The sequence below is a fragment of the Cetorhinus maximus genome, chromosome 12 (genome assembly GCF_964194155.1).
Source record: "Cetorhinus maximus chromosome 12, sCetMax3.hap1.1, whole genome shotgun sequence".
Lineage (NCBI taxonomy): Eukaryota > Metazoa > Chordata > Chondrichthyes > Lamniformes > Cetorhinidae > Cetorhinus > Cetorhinus maximus.
In genome coordinates, this window is record NC_135890.1 from 12516089 (window position 1) to 12536471 (window position 20383).

Consider the following 20383-nt stretch of genomic DNA (forward strand, 5'->3'; position numbering starts at 1 on the left):
TTCCTTTCTGTCCGACTTAACTCAGTAGTAGCCGGCTCTCGTCAGAAGACACCCTCCCCACCCATTTCCTCCTCCTCCCCACCCATCCACTTTAAAAGGCACAACAGCAAGTAATGAAATGAATTAACAATAAACTGCAGTTTGCCTGGGTTTAGAAGGGGATATTTTGGAAGCTACATGTGGCTCACAGGCTGCAGATTGGACTCCGTTGTTCTAGACTTACCTTGTAGATCTCCAAGTATAAGTTGCAGTTGACATGCCTGCCTTCTCGCTTAGAGATTTGGTATTTTGAAAATACCAATATCCTTTTTCTAAAATCCTATTATTTATCCTATTTCCGATATTTCAATAATGGTGCACTTTTATGTTGGAAATCTTCATTTGTCAGTTACCTAATTTTTAATTATTGCCAGTTTGGCTGGAAGCACATTTTGCTGCACATATGTCGGAATATTGGAACTATTGTGGTTTAGCCCTACCTCCAACCAACACTTTAAGTCTTGTGTGACATCTCTCATTCTTGCGGAATGACTCTTCTAGCTGGTTATTTCTTCACAATTTGAAATACCATCTTAATTTTGAAGTTAATGTTTTTGAAGTAATTCTTTAAGTGGGGTCATTTTTGATTGTTGAGAAATGATATGTAACAATACTATAATATATATTCAACAGGTGAAAGAAGTGCGACTGACTTTATCCAATGCAACGGTGTCCAGGATACAATGACTGAATTTTTGGCAGAAAGAGACTTTGTGAGTACAAGTCAAACAGACAACAGAGAGGCGACTTCTGTTATAAAACAAACTGAAAGTATTCAGCAGCATACACAGGATGAGCCTGAAGGTAACCCTTATAACTGAATAAATACTTACTGTAGATCACAGCATATAAGTCAACCTTTGAAGCTTTGGAGAAACCTTACAAAAGCGGGGGTCGACTTATAGGCTGAATATAAAATGTGAGCTGCCAGTGTTGGTGTAGGTGGTGGCCATTTTGAAATGTGTTGGGCGTGCCTTAAACCCCTGAGAAACAAGGCCTCTATCACCTGGTTGATCCCATGTGCATACTTATAAGGTGAGCACAACCCTAAACGTGTATTTTTGAGCTGGAAAATTGAGGCTGGCTCTTAATGTGAGAATAGCTCTAAACATAGATTGAATAGCTGAAAAAATAGGTGTCAATTTAAACATTGAGTATAGGCCTGAACATGCATTTTGGCATCGCACAAATGGGGTCAACTTATACGCTGAGTTGACTTATATGCTTCAATCTATAGTAGTTATTGAGAAAAATTATTCCCTTGATCACTAGAACTATATGCAGTGAATTATGGTATGACCACAGTTTCTCTCTGGTAATTTGTAAATGTCATCCTTGAGTGCAAGTTTAACTTGTGTTATAAAATGCTGAAACTCTGAAAGTTTATTCAAGCAAATGGGGAGGTGCTGGTGTGGCGGTATTGTCACTAGACTGGTAATCCGAAAACCCAGGGTAATACTCTGGGGACCCCGGTTCGAATCCCACCACGGCAGATGGTGGAATTCGAATCCAATAAAAATCTGGAATTAAAAGTCTAATGATGACCACGAAACCATTGCTGATTGTCATAAAAACCCATCTGGTTCACTAATGCCCATTAGGGAAAGAAATTTGCCATCCTTACCTGGTCTGGCCTACATGTGACTCCAGACCCACAGCAATGTGGTTGACTCTTAAATGCCCCCTGAACAAAAGCAATTAGGGATGGGTAATAAAATGCTGGTTGAGCCAGCGACACCCACATCCCACGGACAAATAAAAGGAAATGTATGTAGAAGGTGAATGCATAGAATACTGATTCTCCCTCTTAATAAAGGCGAATTCCTTGTTCCCATGATCCCCACAGGGAGCTGCACTTGAAGGCAACACGGGTCAGAGAATTGGCGCTACAAATCATTGAATTTACCCCGGAGTCTTCACAACTATTGGGCTGGTTTTCACTGTTGTGAAACACGCTCAGGACTGCCCCATCCATTACTTACCTATACAGTTGCCGCCAGACCATGTCCAAGAATGGTTTCGCTTCCTGCTCCCCCACACAGCTGCTTCTAGTCTTCTCCTTTGGCCGCCCCTCCTCTTCCTCATCCCCGTGCTGCCAGCGGCAAGCTGTCAAAGTTCCTGCATGGTCTAAATTTGAGTTGTGTTCTTCCTTTGGAAATGCAAATTGTAGTACAAAGCTATGGTTTGTTAGTTTAATTATTCATAATTGGAGTTTTATAATTCTAATCTTGGACACGATGTCTTTGTCTTTATTCCTCCATGGGATGTTGGTGCTGCTGGCAAGGCCAACATTTACTGCCTACTTCCCTTGACTGATTGGCTTGCTAGAACATTTGAGAGGGCAGTTGAGAGTCAACTGGAGCCGTATATGGGCTGGACTGGGTGAGGATGGAGTGAACCACATGAGTTTTTATGACGATCGGGTGGTTTAATGGCTACCATTACTGATGCAAGCTTCCCAAATTCATCTGTTAATTGAATTCAAGGCTGAGTTAGTTAGATAGATTTTTGATAGACGAGGGAGTCGAGGATTATGCGGGGGGGAGGAGAGGGGTTGCAGGCAGGAAAGTGGAGTTGAGACCACATTCCGATCAGCCATGATCTTACCGACTGGCGGAGCAGGTTCGAGGGGCCGAATGCCTACTCCTGCTCCTAAGTCCTATGTCCCTAGCTGCCGTGCTGGCATTTGAACTCATGTCTCTTGATCATTAGTTCAGGTCTCTGGACTAGTAACATGACCACTTTGCTGCTGTTCCTTACGTCCTGCTTACGCTCAGTGGGTCTTAACTAGGCTGTTCCTAATGGCCGAGGCATGATTTTATGTTAATGGACAGTCACGATTAACAATTGAAAAAAAGAACTAAATAATGGGTAACAGCTGTGCTACCCTTAGTGAACAAGGTTGATTTGTTTTCTTACTCTGTATCAGAAAAGCTTAAATAATATTTGGGGCATTTCAAAGCAATTAATTAAATCTGTATATTTTCCTGTTCAGTATTGGAGAGCCCGAATCCCTCAGCGCAGCCTTCAACATGCCCAGTTTCTGTTGTGGAGAAGCCAAGAAGTGTGGATAATGTAGATGAGCCTGTGATTGAAAGTGGCCAATTAGGAATCATTCGACAGTCTTCGGTTATCAAAGAGGTGCTTGGTATTCAGTTTGCAGCAGAGGAGCCATCTCAGAGTCAAGGAACCATGAGCTCCAGCAATTTGGGTGCTTCAGGGATTCGTCAAAAGCGGAATAAATCCAGTGAAAACGGACTTCAGACCAAGCGGTTCACTGATCTCGCGGCTTCAGAGGGCATTGAAAATACAACGTGCGCAGAAGACTTGGGAACCGTCAAAAACACACTTGCAACTGAAAGAAATGTGTCACAGGACAAATTTGGTGGAGTGAACCACAGTGACGCTGCTTCGCAAAGCTTTCCTTTTACAAAGGATGTATCGAGTCGTATTAACACTAAAGACACTTCTGAATCTTCCAATGTCATTATGCACAACCGTAGCAGGACTTTGGTTTCCAGCAGTCCTTTGGACAACACACCTGGGCCATTGGTGAAAGGAAGCACTTACTCTTATGCTGAATGTTGTACTGATGTACAGCTGCTCGATAACGATACAGAAGCACAAAGGGATAGAATAAGCGTTAGAAAGTTGCAGGGAGAGGGGGGGATTACAAGTGATTCCAATCCTGAATTTCCAGGCAGCTCGAAATGCGTGTCCTCAGGTGATGAATGTAGAAGCCAGATAAAACCTCAAGCTATCTCTCGTCAAAACTCGGTGGAAATCCTGAGTGCTGAGCATACGCAGAAGGAATTTGAGACAGTGAATCGGTGCAATGACTGTAACACAGCATCCGAAAGATCTGATTGTGACTGCGCGGTTTCCAAAGAATCCGCTTTTACCTCTCGAAACTCTTTAGAAGGTTCAGATATTGAAATTCAGACGGGTGCTAGAGATTTTTCCGAAAGCAAAAAGATGCCCAGGATGGGTCTGAGTGCAAGCAGCCGGAAGAGGAAAAGAAAGAGGAAAGTGTACAGAGAGAAAGTGCAGTGCTTTTCTGATATGGATTCAGAATATGGAGATTTCAGAGAGCAATGGGACACCAGAGGTGGGCATCTGCAGATGAGAACTGTTGACAGGAATTATCCACCACGTGTCTTTGAAGAAAACAGCATTGCAGAAGAGACGACTGACGTTGATGCCCCTGTGCTTCCAGTTATTAAAATCCCAGATCCTTTTGGAAAGCCAAAAATCTACCAAAACTTTACTGTCACCGCAGAGGTGCAACAGAAACCGGATTGGCAATCGACGTGTGAAAGAATCACCAGGACCTTTTGTAACTGGCCGAAGGAAAGCAACGCACCTCAACTTTTAGGACAGTGGAACTCGAGTGCAAGGTGTCGGAGCAATATCAGTCCGACTGAGAAAATTATGAACTTGGAGCATATCCGTTTTTCTCAGCACCTTCACAATCTGGTGAATAGAGCAGGTGCTGCCCCGTGCTCAAGCCTCTTCTCATCTTCCAGGGATAGAAGTAAAACAGCCTTAAGGAGGAGGAGGAATATCCAAGCAGTTTCCGGCGGGAGATTAATTGGGAGGAGAAACCCACTGACAGTGACAATATCATGCCGAAAGGTTGACCAAAGCAGCGGGAGACGCTTGCGTAATGCAAGTCAAATACCTCCTTGGACTAATGCAGAAGATGAGACCTGGCAACAGGAGGACGTTGCATTTTACAAACCTAAAAGTTTCCAGACAAGTTTCAAGAGTAATCGCAAGAGGCCGCGCAGTCAAGCTCACGCCGTGAGTCGCCATGCTATTGAGCCTGCGGATAGGATGCCAAGTAAACCCCACTCCACTGGGGAGAAAGGGTCTTTGTTTGCCGATGAGCTGTTAAATGTAAAGTGTAAGAGATATAAAGAGCTTCAGGGTGATGGGAGGAAAAGAATTGATCCATTTTTGTGCCTAATAACTGAGCTGTGCGGCGACTTGCACCAGAATTTGAATGAAGTTGTAAAGGAATCGTGGAAAGGCACTTATAAGTTTTATGTCAGTGAAACAAATTCTGATCCATTTTTTAAGGAAATTAAGGTAATTGTACTTTTCATTATTTTCTAAGTATTAGAGTATTAAAAACAAATCTTACATCGGCACCAACTTCTTGCCACCTTTACCCATTGTAAATTCCTATACTTACATCTATAATGAACATTATCGATGCAAACTTGCTGCACTGTAATTACATCCTCCTGCCACTGGAGATGCTGCAATGCCACCACTAGCAGGAGAGTGGAATTATAGCGCAACAAGTTTCCGTTATAAATGTAAATGTAGGAATTTGTGATATATTTACTGATATATTTCACGTAAATAACATGACTTTAAACTGAGATCTGAATGTTGTCCAATTGTACGTCACACTCTAACCTTCTTCAGCTAAAGATTCTCTTCAACTCTTGATGTATGACACCACAGACAACTGGCTCCACTTTGTTTTAAAAAAAACTATGTTCTGTGTAGAAAGTGCGTGTCAATATAGAAAATAAGAAGGAATTTGTATTTACATAATGTCTTTCACAATCTCTGGATGTTCCAAAGCACTTTAGTGCAATAATTTACTTTTGAAGGGCAGCCTCTGTTGTTCTGTAAACAACCATGAAAACCAATTTATGCATAGTGAGGCTCCACAAATTGGTTGGGGTGTGGGGGTGGAGGAGCGGAAGTTGGTTGAGGAATAACAGAACACGAGTGGAAATCCCCGCTCTCCTTTGGAAAATAGCCCTGGGATCATGTACAGGCCTCATTTAATGCCTATTTCTCCAGTAATACAACGCTCCCTCATTGCTGCACTGAAGTGTTAGCCTGTACTATGTGCTGAACCCCCGCATTGTGCCTGGATTCATGGTCTTCTGACTCTGGCAAGCCTCAGTTCCAACAACGGAGCCAGGCTGAGATGTATTATGTACGGTAATGATGACCTCCAACCTGTATCACCAGCACTGGCTGGAGGGTGACCTTACTGTACATCATACCTCACATTAGTTACTCCCAGCCTACGCTGCAGAGGAAGACCAAAGCTCCAGCCAGCTTGACATTTTGTGCTCCCCGATTTGGGTAGGTTTTCTAACTATAAATCAAAAGTGTATAAAAAAAACAAGGGAAGAGTTTATGTTGAAAAGACAAAGACAATCTCAGCCCAATTGACCCTGCAAGTCCTGTCACTAAAGTCTTGGGGGGGGGTTGATGCCCAACATGCGAGCAGTGCCTTACCAGCAAGTCAGCCACAGACTGATATTGGTATGGCGTTGTGAATATGATTATCGGCCAATATCCTAGGTTCCTCCATCACCGTCCCTAGCTGTGTCCCATCACGCTGACGGAACTAGACCTATTGAAGGTGGAGGCACAAGTAGAATACAATTATCGGCCTTTACATAACCAGTCTCCATTATAAACGTGAACCCAATAAATGACTCTTCAACAGGGGCTGGATTGCTTCTTCACATCCTGGGCCAGTTATTTCCCAGGTCCTTGGCCATTTTTTAATCCATTCATGGATGCGAGCATCACTGACAAGGCCAGCCTTTATTGCCCATCCCTCGTTGCTCTTGAGAAGGTGGTGGTGAGCTGCCTTCTCGAACCGCTGCAGTCCATGTGGTGTAGGTACACCCACAATGTTGTTGGGGAGGGAGTTCCAGGATTTTGACCCAGCGACAGCGAAGCAACGCCGATACCTGAAGATGATGACTCTCGCTCTTGACTCAAGTGTGTGCGATGCATGGGGGATTGATTAATATGTGAATTGTCATTGATATTGTGATATGAGGAGGATCAATTATTGAAATATAACCACATGCATGGAACACCCGCACTCACTTGGTCCTGCAGAGTTAGAAAGACACTCCTAGGTGTTCATAGTGAATTATTCTATTTCACAGAATCACAGAATTTTAATGGCATAGAAGGAGGCCATTCAGCCCATCATGTCTGTACTGGCTCTCCAAATGAGTATTATGACCTAATGCCATTGCCCTGCCTTTTCCCCATACCCCTGTAAATTGTTTCTATTCAAATAATCATCTAATGTTCTCTTGAATGCCTCGATTGAATCTGCCTCCACCACACTTCCAGGCATTGCATGCCAGACCCGAACCTCTTGTGTGAAAAAGTTTTTTCTCACGTCACATTTGCTTCTTTTGCAAATCACTTTAAATCTGTGCCCTCTCGTTCTTGATCCTTTTACGAGCGGGAACAGCTTCTCCCTATCTATTCTGTCCAGCCTCCTCATGATTTTGAACATCTCTATCAAATCTCCTTTCAACCTTCTTCTCTCCAAGGAGAACAGTCCCAACCCCTCCAATCTACCCTCATAGCTGAAGTTTCTCATTCAAAAGAACAAAGAACAAAGAAAAGTACAGTACAGCACAGGAACAGGCCCTTCGGCCCTCCAAGCCTGCGCCGATCATGTTGCCTGTCAAACTAAAACATTTTGCACTTCCGGGGTCCGTATCCCTCTATTCCCATCCTATTCATGTATTTGTCAAGCTGCCTCTTAAACACCACTATCGTACCTGCTTCCACCACCTCCTCTGGCAGCGAATTCCAGACACTCACTACCCTCTGCGTAAAAAACTTGCCCCGCACATCTCCTCTATAGTTTTCTCCTCTCACCTTAAATCTATGTCCCCTAGTAATTGACTCTTCCACCCTGGGAAAAAGCTTCTGACTATCTACTCTATCCATGCCACTCATAATTTTGTAAACTTCTATCAAGTCGCCCCTCAATCTCCATCGCTCTAGTGAGAACAATCCGAGTTTCTCCAACCTCTCCTCATAGCTAATAACCTCCAGACCAGGCAGCATCCTGGTAAACCTCCTCTGCATCCTCTCCAACGCCTCCATGTCCTTCTGGTAATGTGGCGACCAGAATTGCACGCAGTATTCCAAGTGTGGCCTAACCAAGGTTCTATACAGCTGCAGCATGTCTTCCCAGCTTTTATACTCAATACCCCTGCCAATGAAGGCAAGCATGCCATATGCCTTCCTGACTACCTTATCCACCTGCGTTGCCACTTTCAGTGACCTGTGGACCTGTACACCCAGATCCCTCTGCCCGTCAATGCACTTAAGGGTTCTGCCATTTACTGTATAATTCCTGCCTGTATTAGACCTTCCAAAATGCATTACCTCGCATTTGTCCGGATTAAACTCCATCTGCCATTTCTCCGCCCAAGTCTCCAACCGATCTATATCCCGTTGTATCCTTTGACAATCATTCCTGGAACCATTCTTGTAAACCTCTTCTGCACTCTCTCCAATGTGTTCACATCCTTCCTATAGTGTGGCGCTCAGAACTGTACACAATATTCCAGCTGAGGTCTAACGAGTATCTTCTATAAATTCGGCATAACCTCCCTGCTCTTGTACTCTATGCCCCTATTAATAAAGCCCAGGATACTATATGCTTTATTAACTGCTCTCTCCACCTGTCCTGCCACCTTCAATGATCTATGCATATATACACCCAGGTCTTTCTGCTCCTGCACACCCTCCAAAATTTCACTCCTTATTTTGTATTGTCTGTCCATGTTCTTCCTACCAAAATGCATCACCTCACACTTCTCCACATTGAACTTCATCTGCCACCTATCTGCCCACTCCACCAACTTGTCTATGTCCTCTTGAAGTTCCACACCATCCTCCTCGCAGTTCACAATGTTCCCAAGCTTCGTATCATCCGCAAAATTTGAAATTGCCCGCTGCTCACCAAGATCTAGATCATTATATATCAGGAAAAGCATGGGTCCCAATACCGACCCCTGGAGAACTCCACTACAAACCTTCCTCCAGCCTGAAAAATATCCATTAACCATTGCTCTCTGCTTCCCATTTTTCAGCCAATTTTTTGTATCTATGTTGCTATTGGCCCTTTTATTCCCTGAGCAAAAACTTTTCTCACAAGCCTGTTGTGAGGCACTGTATCAAATGCCTTTTGAAAGTCCATGTACAGCGCATCAACAGCATTACCATCATCAAAGAAACTCCTACAAGTTAATTAAACACGATTTCCCCTTTAGAAATCCATGCTGACTCTTCCTTATCGATCCATATTTTTCTTGTGTCTACTAACTCTATCCCAAATAATTGTTTCCAGAATCTTGCCCACCACTGAAATTAAACTGACTGGTCTGTAATTGCTGGGCTTATCCTTGCAAACCTTTTTGAACAAGGGCGTAATGTTTGCAATTCTCCAATCCTCTGGCACCTCCCCGGAGTCTAGGGAAGACTGAAAGGTTATGGCCAGTGCCCCTTCAATTTCTACTCTCATTTCCTTCAATATCCTTGGATGCAGCTCATCTGGTCCCGGTCTCTTGTCGACTTAAAGTACCGACAGTCTATTCAACACTTCCTCCTTATCAATTTGAAGCCTTCTAGTGACAGTTTCCTCGTCTGTCACCATGGCCTGGGTAGCATCTAGCTCCTTGGTAAAGATGGATGCAAAGTATTAATTTAATAACTCAGCCATGGCCCCTTCGCCCATGTGTAAATTCCCTTTTAAATCCTTAATTGGCCCTAATCCTCCTTTTACCAGCCTTATACTATTTGTACGCCTACGGAAGACTTTGGGAGGTGTCAGCTGTGGCTCAGTTCATAGTAGCCTTGCCTTTGAATCAGAAGGTTGTGGGTTCATGTCCCACTCCCGGAAACCAAGAACTGTGAATATACTCGAAAGAGTTACATGCGATCTGTTGATAACTCGAAAGAGTTACAGAAGACTTTGGGATGCCTTTTTATGTTGGCTACCAGTCTTTTCTCATAATCCCTCTTTGCTTCTCTAATATGCTTTTTCACCTCCCCTCTGAACCTTCTGTTTAGCTCTCAGTTGTATTTTCTACCTGACACTTGTCATAAGCACACTTTTTCTTCTTTATCTTAATTTCTATCTCCTTTTTCATCCATGGAGCTCTGGATTTGGTTGCCCTACCCTTCCCTTTCAAAGGAATATCCCTTGACTGTGCCCAAAACAATTCTTTTTTGAAGGTAGCCCATTGATCAGCTACAGTTTTTCCCACCAATCTTTTGTTCCAGTTTATCTGGTTCAGCTCTGTTCTTGCCCCATTGAAGTCGGCTCTTGTCCAGTTAAATTTTCTTAGTCAGGATTGTCTATAGTTCTTTTCTGTCATTATCCTAAAATGTACAATACAATGATCACTATCTCCTAAATGTTCCTCCACTGCCACTTAATCTACTTGGTCTACCTCATTTCCAAGAACCAGGTCCAACAGTGCATCTTTTCTTGTTGGATTGGACACATACTGCTGTAGAAAATTCTCCTGAACACAATCTAGGAACTTTTGCCCCTCTCCGCCCTTTACACTACCACTGTCACAGTCTACATTTGGGTAATTAAAGTCCCCCATTATAACTACTCTATAATGCCTGCATCTCTCTGCAATTTCCCTGCAGATTTGTTCTTCTACCTCCTTCTCACTATTTGGTGGTCTGTAGACTATCCCGAGCAATGTAATTGCATCCTTTTTGTTCCTTCGCTCTATCCAAATTGATTCTGTCCTTGAACCCTCTGGGACATCCTCTTTCTCTAGCACTGCAATGCTTTTCTTAACCAGTACCGCCAGCTCTCCTCCTTTTCTATCCCTTCTGAACACCTTGCACCCAGGAATATTTAACACCCAGTTCTGTCCTTCCTTGAGCCAGGTCTCCCTTATTGCCACAACATCATATTTCCACATGACAATCTGCGCCTGTAACTCCCCAGTCTTATTTACTATACTCCATGCATTCACATACATGCATAGTAACCCTGATTTAGATTTTGTTATTTTCTCCCTTACCCCAACTTTACCTATTAACTTACTATTCTCTATACTAGTGCTATCTGCCCCTCCCAGTATTTTGTGCACCCTGGTATTCCTCTCTAATATTTTCTCTTGGTTCCCACAGCCCTGCTGAGTTAGTTTAAAGCCCTCCCAACAGCACTAGCAAAACACCCCACAAGGAACTCAGTCCCAGCTCTGTTCAGCTGCAACCCGTCCAGCTTGTACAGGTACCATCTCCTCCAGAGCCAGTCCCAGTGTCCCAGTACTCTTAAAGCCCTCCCTCCTGCACCATCTTTCCAGCCACGCATTCGTCTGCCTTATCTTCCTATTTCTGTACTCACTGGCATGTGGCTTTGGGAGTAATCCAGAGATTACTACGTTTGAGGTCCTGGTTGCTAATTTTCTACCTAGCTCCATAAATTTTGATTGCAGGACCACATCCGCCTGTCTATTTAAGTCATTGGTACCAATGTGGACCGTGACCTCTGGTTGATCACCCTCCCCCAGAAGAATGTCCTGCTGCCGTTCCATGACAGCCTTGACCCTGGCACCAGGGCGGCAACATACCATCTTGGAGTCACATCTATGGCTACAGAAACGCCTGTCTGTTCCCCTAACCGGTGAATCCCCCATCACAATAGCTCTCTTCCTTTCTTCTTCCTCCCCTCCTGTACAGCTCGTGGTGCCACAAACTTGGCTCTGACTGCACTCCTCTGAGGAACCAGTGCCATCACCAGCTTCGAAAACAGAAAACCAATCTGTGAGCAGGTCCCCAGGGGACTCCTGCACTGCCTGCCTACTTCTCTTGGACTTCCTGGTGGTCACCCATTCTCTTTCTCTGTCTCCAGGCCCTTAAGCTGCAGCATGACCTCCTCTCTGAACGTGCTATCCACGTAGCTCTCAGCCTTGCAGATGCCCAACAGTGACTCCAGCCGCCGCTCGAGCTCTGAAACACGGAGCTCAAGTTTCTGCAGCTGGTAGCACTTCCTGCATATGTGGTCATCTAGGACACTGGTAACGTCCATGGCCTCCAGGAGATGTAAACTGTGGGTCCAACCTGGAATTATCTGCTCTGTACATGGAATTTACAGCACAGAAACAGGCCACTCAATCCATCTGGCCTCCTTCAGCAGGCCTGACCCACAGGACAGGACCTCCACCACAAGAAGGGCAAGGAGGCACCCCAGCGAGAACAGGCATCAAACCCCATGCTGTTGGCACCAATCTGATCCTCAGCACCTGTCCAGCCAAGTGGCCCTCCAAGGAGGCTGAGTTGCTGTGGTAACTTACACTGTTACATGCATGTTGTAGTCTGGAGCTATGTGGATAGTGATAGCAGAGGCTCCGATTTTTCTCCATCACCAGAAATCTCTTCCACTCTTATCACCTCCCATTGACATACATTGGAAGGATTTACAAGTTGATACTCCACCTGTTTGGCCACATTATGAACACATCTTCCTTGGCCATCAAGTCCTGGAGTGGAACTTGAACCCAGGGCTTCTGGCTCAGAGGCAGGTACGCTACCCGCTGGCACCACAAGACCTCCCTTTGAATTTATATATATATATAAATCATTTAAATGGTTGTGAAACTGAAAACCAAAATCATTTAATGTATCACAACTTTGCTCACATGGAAAACAGGTGCCTAACCATCAATTAATGCTGTTGACACTGTAACAATTAACATTAATTAATCCTGTTAATACAAAGTTCCCTGTTGCTTGGGGGAAAAAAATTAATTACCCATGAGTTCAAAGTAAGCAATTCAAATAATGACAGGTGATTTGAACAACTTCCAATTCAACTGAACAGATAATCCCAGTTAAGCAACTTTGAATTAAGAGGATTCCTTCGCCTGTAGAGCAGGTAGAAATAGTCAGCTCCAATAAATACTGGAATGCACTAAAAGAGTAAGATTCTGTTAGGTAAGATAAAATCCATGACTGAGATAACCATGAACAAAAACAAAAATACCTGGAAAAACTCAGCAGGCCTGACAGCATCTGCAGAGAGGAGCACAGTTGACGTTTCGAGTCCGTATGACCTGGTTCTGATGAAGGGTCATACGGACTCGAAACGTCAACTGTGTTCCTCTCTGCAGATGCTGTCAGACCTGCTGAGTTTTTCCAGGTATTTTTGTTTTTTGTTCTAGATTTCCAGCATCCGCAGTATTTTGCTTTTAACTGAGATAACCATACTGGGGGTCTGTAAAAGAATAGGCCTAATGTGCTGAATGTTTTTTTTGTCATACATGTTTTCTGCTGTTGCTACATACTATTGAATGGCATTGCCCTTTGCTGCTCTTCTCTCTCTTGGTTCTGCCAAACAACATTCAAAGATGTTGCCGTTTACAGGGCTTAAGAGACAATTAGAGAAACAACACATTTGCACCATTGCCTTCTTGCCCTTCGGCAGTTGTCCATAAAGCTCAAATGAAATGCGCTAAATTATTTTTATTTATTTAATAACCCCACTAATGTTTCAGGAATTTCTAAAGAACGAAGGTCATGTGGAGATTGGACCATTGGGCCTTTCAATGCTACATCCACGTCATCCTGGCAAAGTACTTGTTATTATTAGAAACGAAGACATATCAGCACACTTGCACCAGGTGAGTTGCACAGCAATGCTCCTAAGTGCTTAGACCTACGTAACAAAGGCATTTTTATGAGAAGTTTCTTTTCCTGCAGGATATTCATTGGAATGGGTTGTTCACAGAAAATACAACTGACTATTTGTATCAGGTATAAGACCTAAAAAGATCCTGGCTTGAGTTACTTGAGCCAGATTCAGTGCTGAAGTCAACACATTATCATGGAATAATACAGCACAAAAAGGAGGCCCTTCAGCCCATTGTGCCTTTGCCCACTCTTTTGAAAGAGCTATCAATTAGTCCCACTCCCCTGCTCTCTACACAGCCCTGCAAATATTTCCTTTGCCAGTATATGTCCAATTTCTTTTTTGAAATCAATTTGGACCATCCTTTCAGGCAGTGGATAGACAACTCACTACATTAAAAAAATTATCCTCCTCTCCCCTCTGCTTTTTCTGCCAACTATCTTAAATCTGTGTCCTCTGGTTACTGCCCCAGCTGCCGGTGGAAACAATTAATAATTACGACCTTTTTAATCTCCCCTTAACCCCCTCTGTTCTTTGGACAGTTTCAGCTTTCCTGTGTTGATAGGATCTGTGCTGGTTGGTGAAGTTGAAACCACGACAAGAGCTTTTCTTTATTGAGACAGTTTATTGACATGTTCAGTCTCCCAGCTCTCCTCCCACTCAACCCAGTGTCCCAGATATCCCCTATTCATATGTGCTCAAAGACAATTAATACCCATCACTTGTTTCTCTTAACCTTAACAAAGCAATTAACAAGACATTAATACTCCAGCCTCCACACCTGAATATACTATCTTAATATAAAAAAAACTTCTGTTTATTGCAGTTCTCAAATACATTAACTAATTTAAATGTGGAGCAATACACGTATATGTCATTGAATGTTCGTCGTTGATGCATTTGGTTGGCACTCGGCTTAAACGATTCCAACATGTCACAAAAAATTATGTTTCATCTTGGGGAAGCTCAGCAAATATAAACCACTGATCTAGTATTTTATGCAAACAGGTGCAAGATACCTAAGAAATTTTAATGGTTTGTGAACACCATCGGAGCCCTGAACTAGTATGATGCACCCTTTCTTCCTGTCATTGAGGTTTCTCTTTTGAGTTGAGCATTTGGAACTTCTGTCAACGCCGCTAACTTCTCTCTCGTCGCTCTCATTTTGTCACCCTTCGTTTTAATTGGCTGTGTCTCAATGACGGACAGAGGGGGAATTTACAAATTATAATCCATTAAATTTTCAACGGCCTTACCTGATAGGCAAAATTATTTCTACTATTTATTGACTCATGTATGTAGTGCCTGAAGGCAGGTACGTGGCTCATTGTCTGCTGATGCTTCATCCTGAGCCGTTTTCTTGGCAGTTTTTTGGTCAGTGATGGTTTGCCATTAGCCTCCCACTCTTGGATGCAGGGTGAGGAGGGAGGTCCCAAGTCTACCTCAGCCAGACCGGGAATCAATCCTGCACTGTCGGTGTTATTCTGAACCATACACTAGCCACTGAGCTAACTGGCCTCTACTATATACTATTAACACCCTGTATTTTATTATTTTTCATATATAGTGCGATTTCTCTCGTTTTTATATATATATATATTAGAGATTACATAAATATATATAAAATAATGCACGTTGTCAATACTAGATAATATTGCCTGTCAAATAAAGCCATTGGAAATCTAGTGGATCATAATCATAAATGTGTGTGTGTGTATGTGTGTGTGTGTGTATCTTGCATATAATATATATATAGTCATTTTCTATGTAATTATTTTAAATGAGGCTGATGTTGGGCAGTGTTGTGTATTGAACCATAGTTTACAGTACCTTGTAAAATGAAGATTGTGGGTTCCATTGCCCCCATTCTCCTTGGCTCGTTTGAGCTATACAAGGTAAGAAGACACCAGGAAAAGGCTTTGGGAATCATATTAGGGAAGGAGGAGGGCTAGGGGTGTGCGGATACAAGTTTTAGGAACTTTCCCCACCCCTTCAAAGGATCAATTTTTTTCCCTTCTCCCGAACATAAGAACTAGGAGCAGGAGTAGGCAATTCAGCCCCTCGAGCCTGCCCCACCATTCAATACAATCTCATTTGGCTGATCTCATTTCGGCCTCAACTCCAATTTCCCGCCCATAACCTTTCAACCCGTTACTAATTAAAAATCTATCTCCTCCTTAAATTTATCCAGTGTCCCGGCATCTGCTGCACTCTGAGGTAGTGAATTCCACTGATTCACGACCCTTTGAGAAAAGTAATTCCCCCTCATCTCTGATTTAAATCTACCGCCCCTTAACCTAAAACTATGGCCTCTCGTACTAGAATGCCCCACAAGGGGAAACATCCGCTCCACGTCTACTTTGTCTATCCCCTTTAGCATCTTATAAACCTCAATTAGATCTCCTCTCATCCTTCTAAACTCTAGCGAGTATACGTCTAAACTGCTCAATCTCTCCTCATAAGACAAGCCCCGCATCTCTGGAATCAATCTAGTGAACCTCCTCTGAACCGCCTCCAATGCAACTACATCCTTCCTCAAGTAAGGGGACCAAAACTGTGCACAGTACTCCAGGTGCGGACTCACCAATGCCTTGTACAGTTGCAACAACACTTCCCCATTTTTATACTCTATTTCTTTAGCAATAAATGCCAAAATTCCATTTGCCTTCCTTATTACCTGCATACTAGCTTTCAGTGATTCATGCACGAGGACACCCAGATCCCTCTGCACTGAAGCATTCTGAAGTTTCTCTCCATTTAAATAATAAGTCGCCTTTTTATTCTTCCGACCAAAATGGATAACCTCACACTTATCCACGTTAAACTCCATCTGCCAAATTTTGGCCCATTCACCCAACCTGTCCATATTCATTTGTAAATTTCTTATTTTTTCATTGTAACTTACTTTCCCACCTATTTTAGCCATAGTACCTTCTATCCCTGAATCCAAGTCATTAATATAGATTGTAAATAGTTGGGGCCCAAGGACTGAACCCCGTGGCACCCTACTAGTTACAGCTTGTCATCCAGAAAAAGACTAATTTATCCAGACTCTTTGCTTTCTGTTGGTTAGCCAATCCTCTATTCAAGCTAATATATTACCCCTAACTCCGTGTGATCTTATCTTGTGTATTAATCTTTTGTGCAGCACCTTATCAAAGGCCTTCTGGAAGTCCAGATATACTACATCTGCAGGATCCCCATTATCCACTTTGTTTGTCACATCTTCAAAGAACTCTAGCAAATTAGTCAAACATGATTTACTCTTCATAAAACCATGCTGACTCTGATGGATTGCATTTTGACTTTCCAAATGCCCCATTACTACTTCCTTAATAATGGATTCCAACAATTTCCCAACGATAGACGTTAAACTAACTGGCCTATAGTTTCCTACTTTCTGCCCCCCCACACCTTGTCTTTTTGAATAAGGGCATTATATTAGCATTTTTCCAATCCACTGGAACCTTTCCAGAATATAGGAAATCTTGGAATATTATAGCCAATGCATCCTCTATCTCTGCTGCCACTTCCTTTAAGACCCTGGGATGTAAGCCATCAGGTCCTGGGGACTTGTCACCCTTTAATCCCAATAGTTTGCTCAATACTTTTTCTCTAGTGATGGTGATTGTTCTAAGTTCCTCCTTCTCTATACCCTCTGCACTACCTGTTACTATTGGGATGGTACTAGTGTCCTCCGTGAAAACTGAGGCAAAATATTGATTAAGCGTCTCTGCCATTTCTGCGTTCCCCACTATTAACTTCCCAGTCTCAGCCTCCAAGGGACAACATTCACTTTAGCTACTCTCTTTCCTTTTATATACTTGTAGAAGATTTTGCAATCAGTTTTTACATTTTGCGCCAGTTTTCTTTCATAATTTACTTTTGCTCTTTTTATTATTTTTTTAGTAACTCTTTGTTGATCTTTAAAAGTTTCCCAATCTTCCAGCCTGCCGCTGACCTTTGCAATTTGGTATGCCTTGGTTTTTGCCTTTATGTTATCTTTAACTTCCTTGCTTAGCCATGGATGCTTTTTCCCCCTCTAACCATCTTTCTTCCTCTTTGGAATATATTTTACTTGGGAGGAATTGAATATCTCCTTAAATATCTGCCACTGAAGCATTCGCCATTTACAGCTTACCCTCTCTAACCCTCAATCAGTTTGGAGACTTGATTCCCTCTCTAACCCTCATCCAGCTCTCAGAATCTCCACTTTTCCACAGAGACAATCTACCCTCTCTAATCCCCTCATCAGCTCAGTCTTTCCTCTCCAAACCTCACCCCTGGGTAAATGCTCCTCTGTTTCCTTAACTTTGTTTCCCATTGCAATGCTGGCTGCAGGTCCTACCTGACCATGCTGCCCCTTCGCTGCAGATGTACTCTCTGCTGCCGGCAGGAATTCCTCCTGGTCTATCAAGAATTTGGTCGTTCCTGCTTCTCTCCTGTTGCCCAAAGTTTGCTCCTGACCAAATTTGCAGTGACAGGTATGGAAAGCGCCAAGACTGGCATTGAGAAGAGCATGAGGAAGCAGAACAGCTGTGATCTCCCAGTTAGAACCCCCCCGACACCCAGCTTACACTACAACAGATGCTTTGTCAACCCAGAAGATAGAAATGAAAACATTTGCATACAGTGTGCGTGTCTGGCTAAACTGCTAAACTGGGGTATTCATGAGATTACTATCCTTCATTGCATTTTAACCTTGATATAACTCCTAAACCACAAAGCTATCTCTTTTTTTAAAACACTGTGCCATTGTTTGCTACATGATTCATGACATTTGTCTGTCTTCGCTGTCATTCAAGGAGACTTCTTCACTGTTACATCCCCAAGCCTGGACTCCCAGTCATTGCTGCATTTTGGACTAACCCGCTAAATTATTAAGTTGCCCGTTCTTTCAGTTGCATTCTGTCATTTCTCAGTGGGTGACCTCTTGTCCCTCAGTGCCTCTTAGTTGATTACCCTCGCATGTGTCTCAGCCTTTATGCCCTTATGACACCTGTCAAGGTCTGTACATCTGCTGGACCAGTCCAGACCAGTAAGATTCCTCTGAGGGTAATCACCTGTACTACCCCCTGCCCCCGTCCCTATCTTCTTCACTGTTCCTCCAGTTGTGGGATGACCACTTCTGTAATGCATTTTCTCCTCCTTTGCTATATTGCAAAGCGTAGTCAGCTTATCTTAAAATTCGTTGTTCCCCTGCTTGAGCACTGCACCTCATTTCTTAACCTGATAAGACTTCCTGAATACTTTGCAGATCCAGAGTATTCCTACTCCAAGCAAGTCACACACAACTCTTGATTCTTCCACCTTTATACAGAAGCTTGCATTAATACAGCACCTTTAACATAGTTAAACATCCCAAACTGCTTCACAAAAGCCGAAACAAAAATTGGACAACGAGCCAAATAAGGTTATAACATGTGACCAAAAGCTTGGTCAAAGAGTTGGATTTTAAAATGTAGTGACGTAGAGGGGAGGCAGAGAGGCTTAGGGTGGGAATTGCAGAGCTTTGGACGTGAGAGCTGAAAGCACAGCTGCCCATAGTGGTTTTATTTTGTGTCATGGAGGGAACTGATGTTTGGGTGGGGGGGTGGTGAGCGATGGGGGTGATTGTTTGCGATGCTTTGATGCTGAGCTTGGAAGTTGTGGCTTGTGTCAGTCACTCGGACCCGGAGCTGATGAATGACTATGTGTATGAGGTGCAGATCATTGTAGACTTGTCAGTGAGGAAAACCAACCTTGGGACACGGCTAATAAACAGCAAAGGCTTCAGCCAGATCTATCAATTCACACTGTGGACTGAGGAGGAGGGAAAAATCTTTTTGTAATCATGCAGAAAATAAATGTGTTCAGCAACATGCGAGGAAAAATAAGTAAATAAAATACTTGTATCTAAAGCAAATCACGCAAAGCATGTCACTGGGAAGGAGAGGGGTGAATATGCCATTTGTGCATTAAGTTTTTCTAACGTAGATGAATAATATTACTGTTCTCTTTCTGTATCAGTAAGGTGTGTGCATTTTTATTACTTTAAATCAGTTGACGTATTGCTTCACTAAACTTGCTGTATTACAGCAATGAGTGAACCTGTGTTGTGGTTAGCCTTTAGCAGGACCACATCTGAGATCACAATCCTGAGTCCCAGACTGCCCATTGTCAATGTTCCTGGGGGCGGAGGAGGTGGTTGGTGGTGGTGGGGAGTGTGGAATTAGATGGTGTAGAATAATGGGATTAGCAAGAATGTACTAGAGTCATTCACCATGGGATATGAGGAGCTGCAGCTCCAGTTGAAGTAAAACAAAGGGGACAACAGGCAGTATGGGTCCAGTGATTATCAGGAATGTCTTTTTACCTGATAAGAAAAATGGAAAAAACTGAAATGTAGCCTCTTACCAGTGTGCGTGTTGTAGGAGTCAGAGTCGTCATAATGGGGCAATTTTAACCTAACTCACTACCTGGGAAACCCAAGAGACCAAAGGGCTGATTTTCCAACCTGCCTATTATTGCTCTGCATTGATTTCAATGGAGCCTAAAACCAGCATGGTACCTGATCCTGTCAAGTGCCCTAAGGGGTGGCTTAGGCTAAAATTAGTCCCAGTAATTCTATTACTGAAAAATAATAACAATGCACACTTAAGCTGCTTTCCTACTTTGCCTTTTAATTATGATATTGTTATGCACAAACTGGAATAATAATTTTTTTTTGGGACCATTTCCCAGATCCCTCATTTAGTAGCACTGAAACAGATGCCATGTGTTCAGTTTGCTGGCGTGGATAGTCCAGGGGATATAAAAGACCAGACATTCCAGGAGTTATTTAGCTCAGGAGGCATTATTGTTTCTGACGGGACAGTGCTGGACAATATGACCCCAGGTAGG

General features: G+C 43.1%; 1 protein-coding gene across 1 annotated transcript in view; it reads left to right on the forward strand.

The window, feature by feature from the left end:
• The window catches only part of LOC144687221 (uncharacterized), an 82593-nt gene that overhangs the window by 49604 nt on the left and 12606 nt on the right, over nt 1-20383 (forward strand). Inside the window, exons 18-21 of the mRNA XM_078553028.1 lie at nt 673-843; nt 3035-5130; nt 13368-13493; nt 20225-20378. Of these exons, the coding sequence (XP_078409154.1) occupies nt 673-843; nt 3035-5130; nt 13368-13493; nt 20225-20378 (2547 nt within the window). The remainder of the gene's footprint in view (nt 1-672; nt 844-3034; nt 5131-13367; nt 13494-20224; nt 20379-20383) is intronic.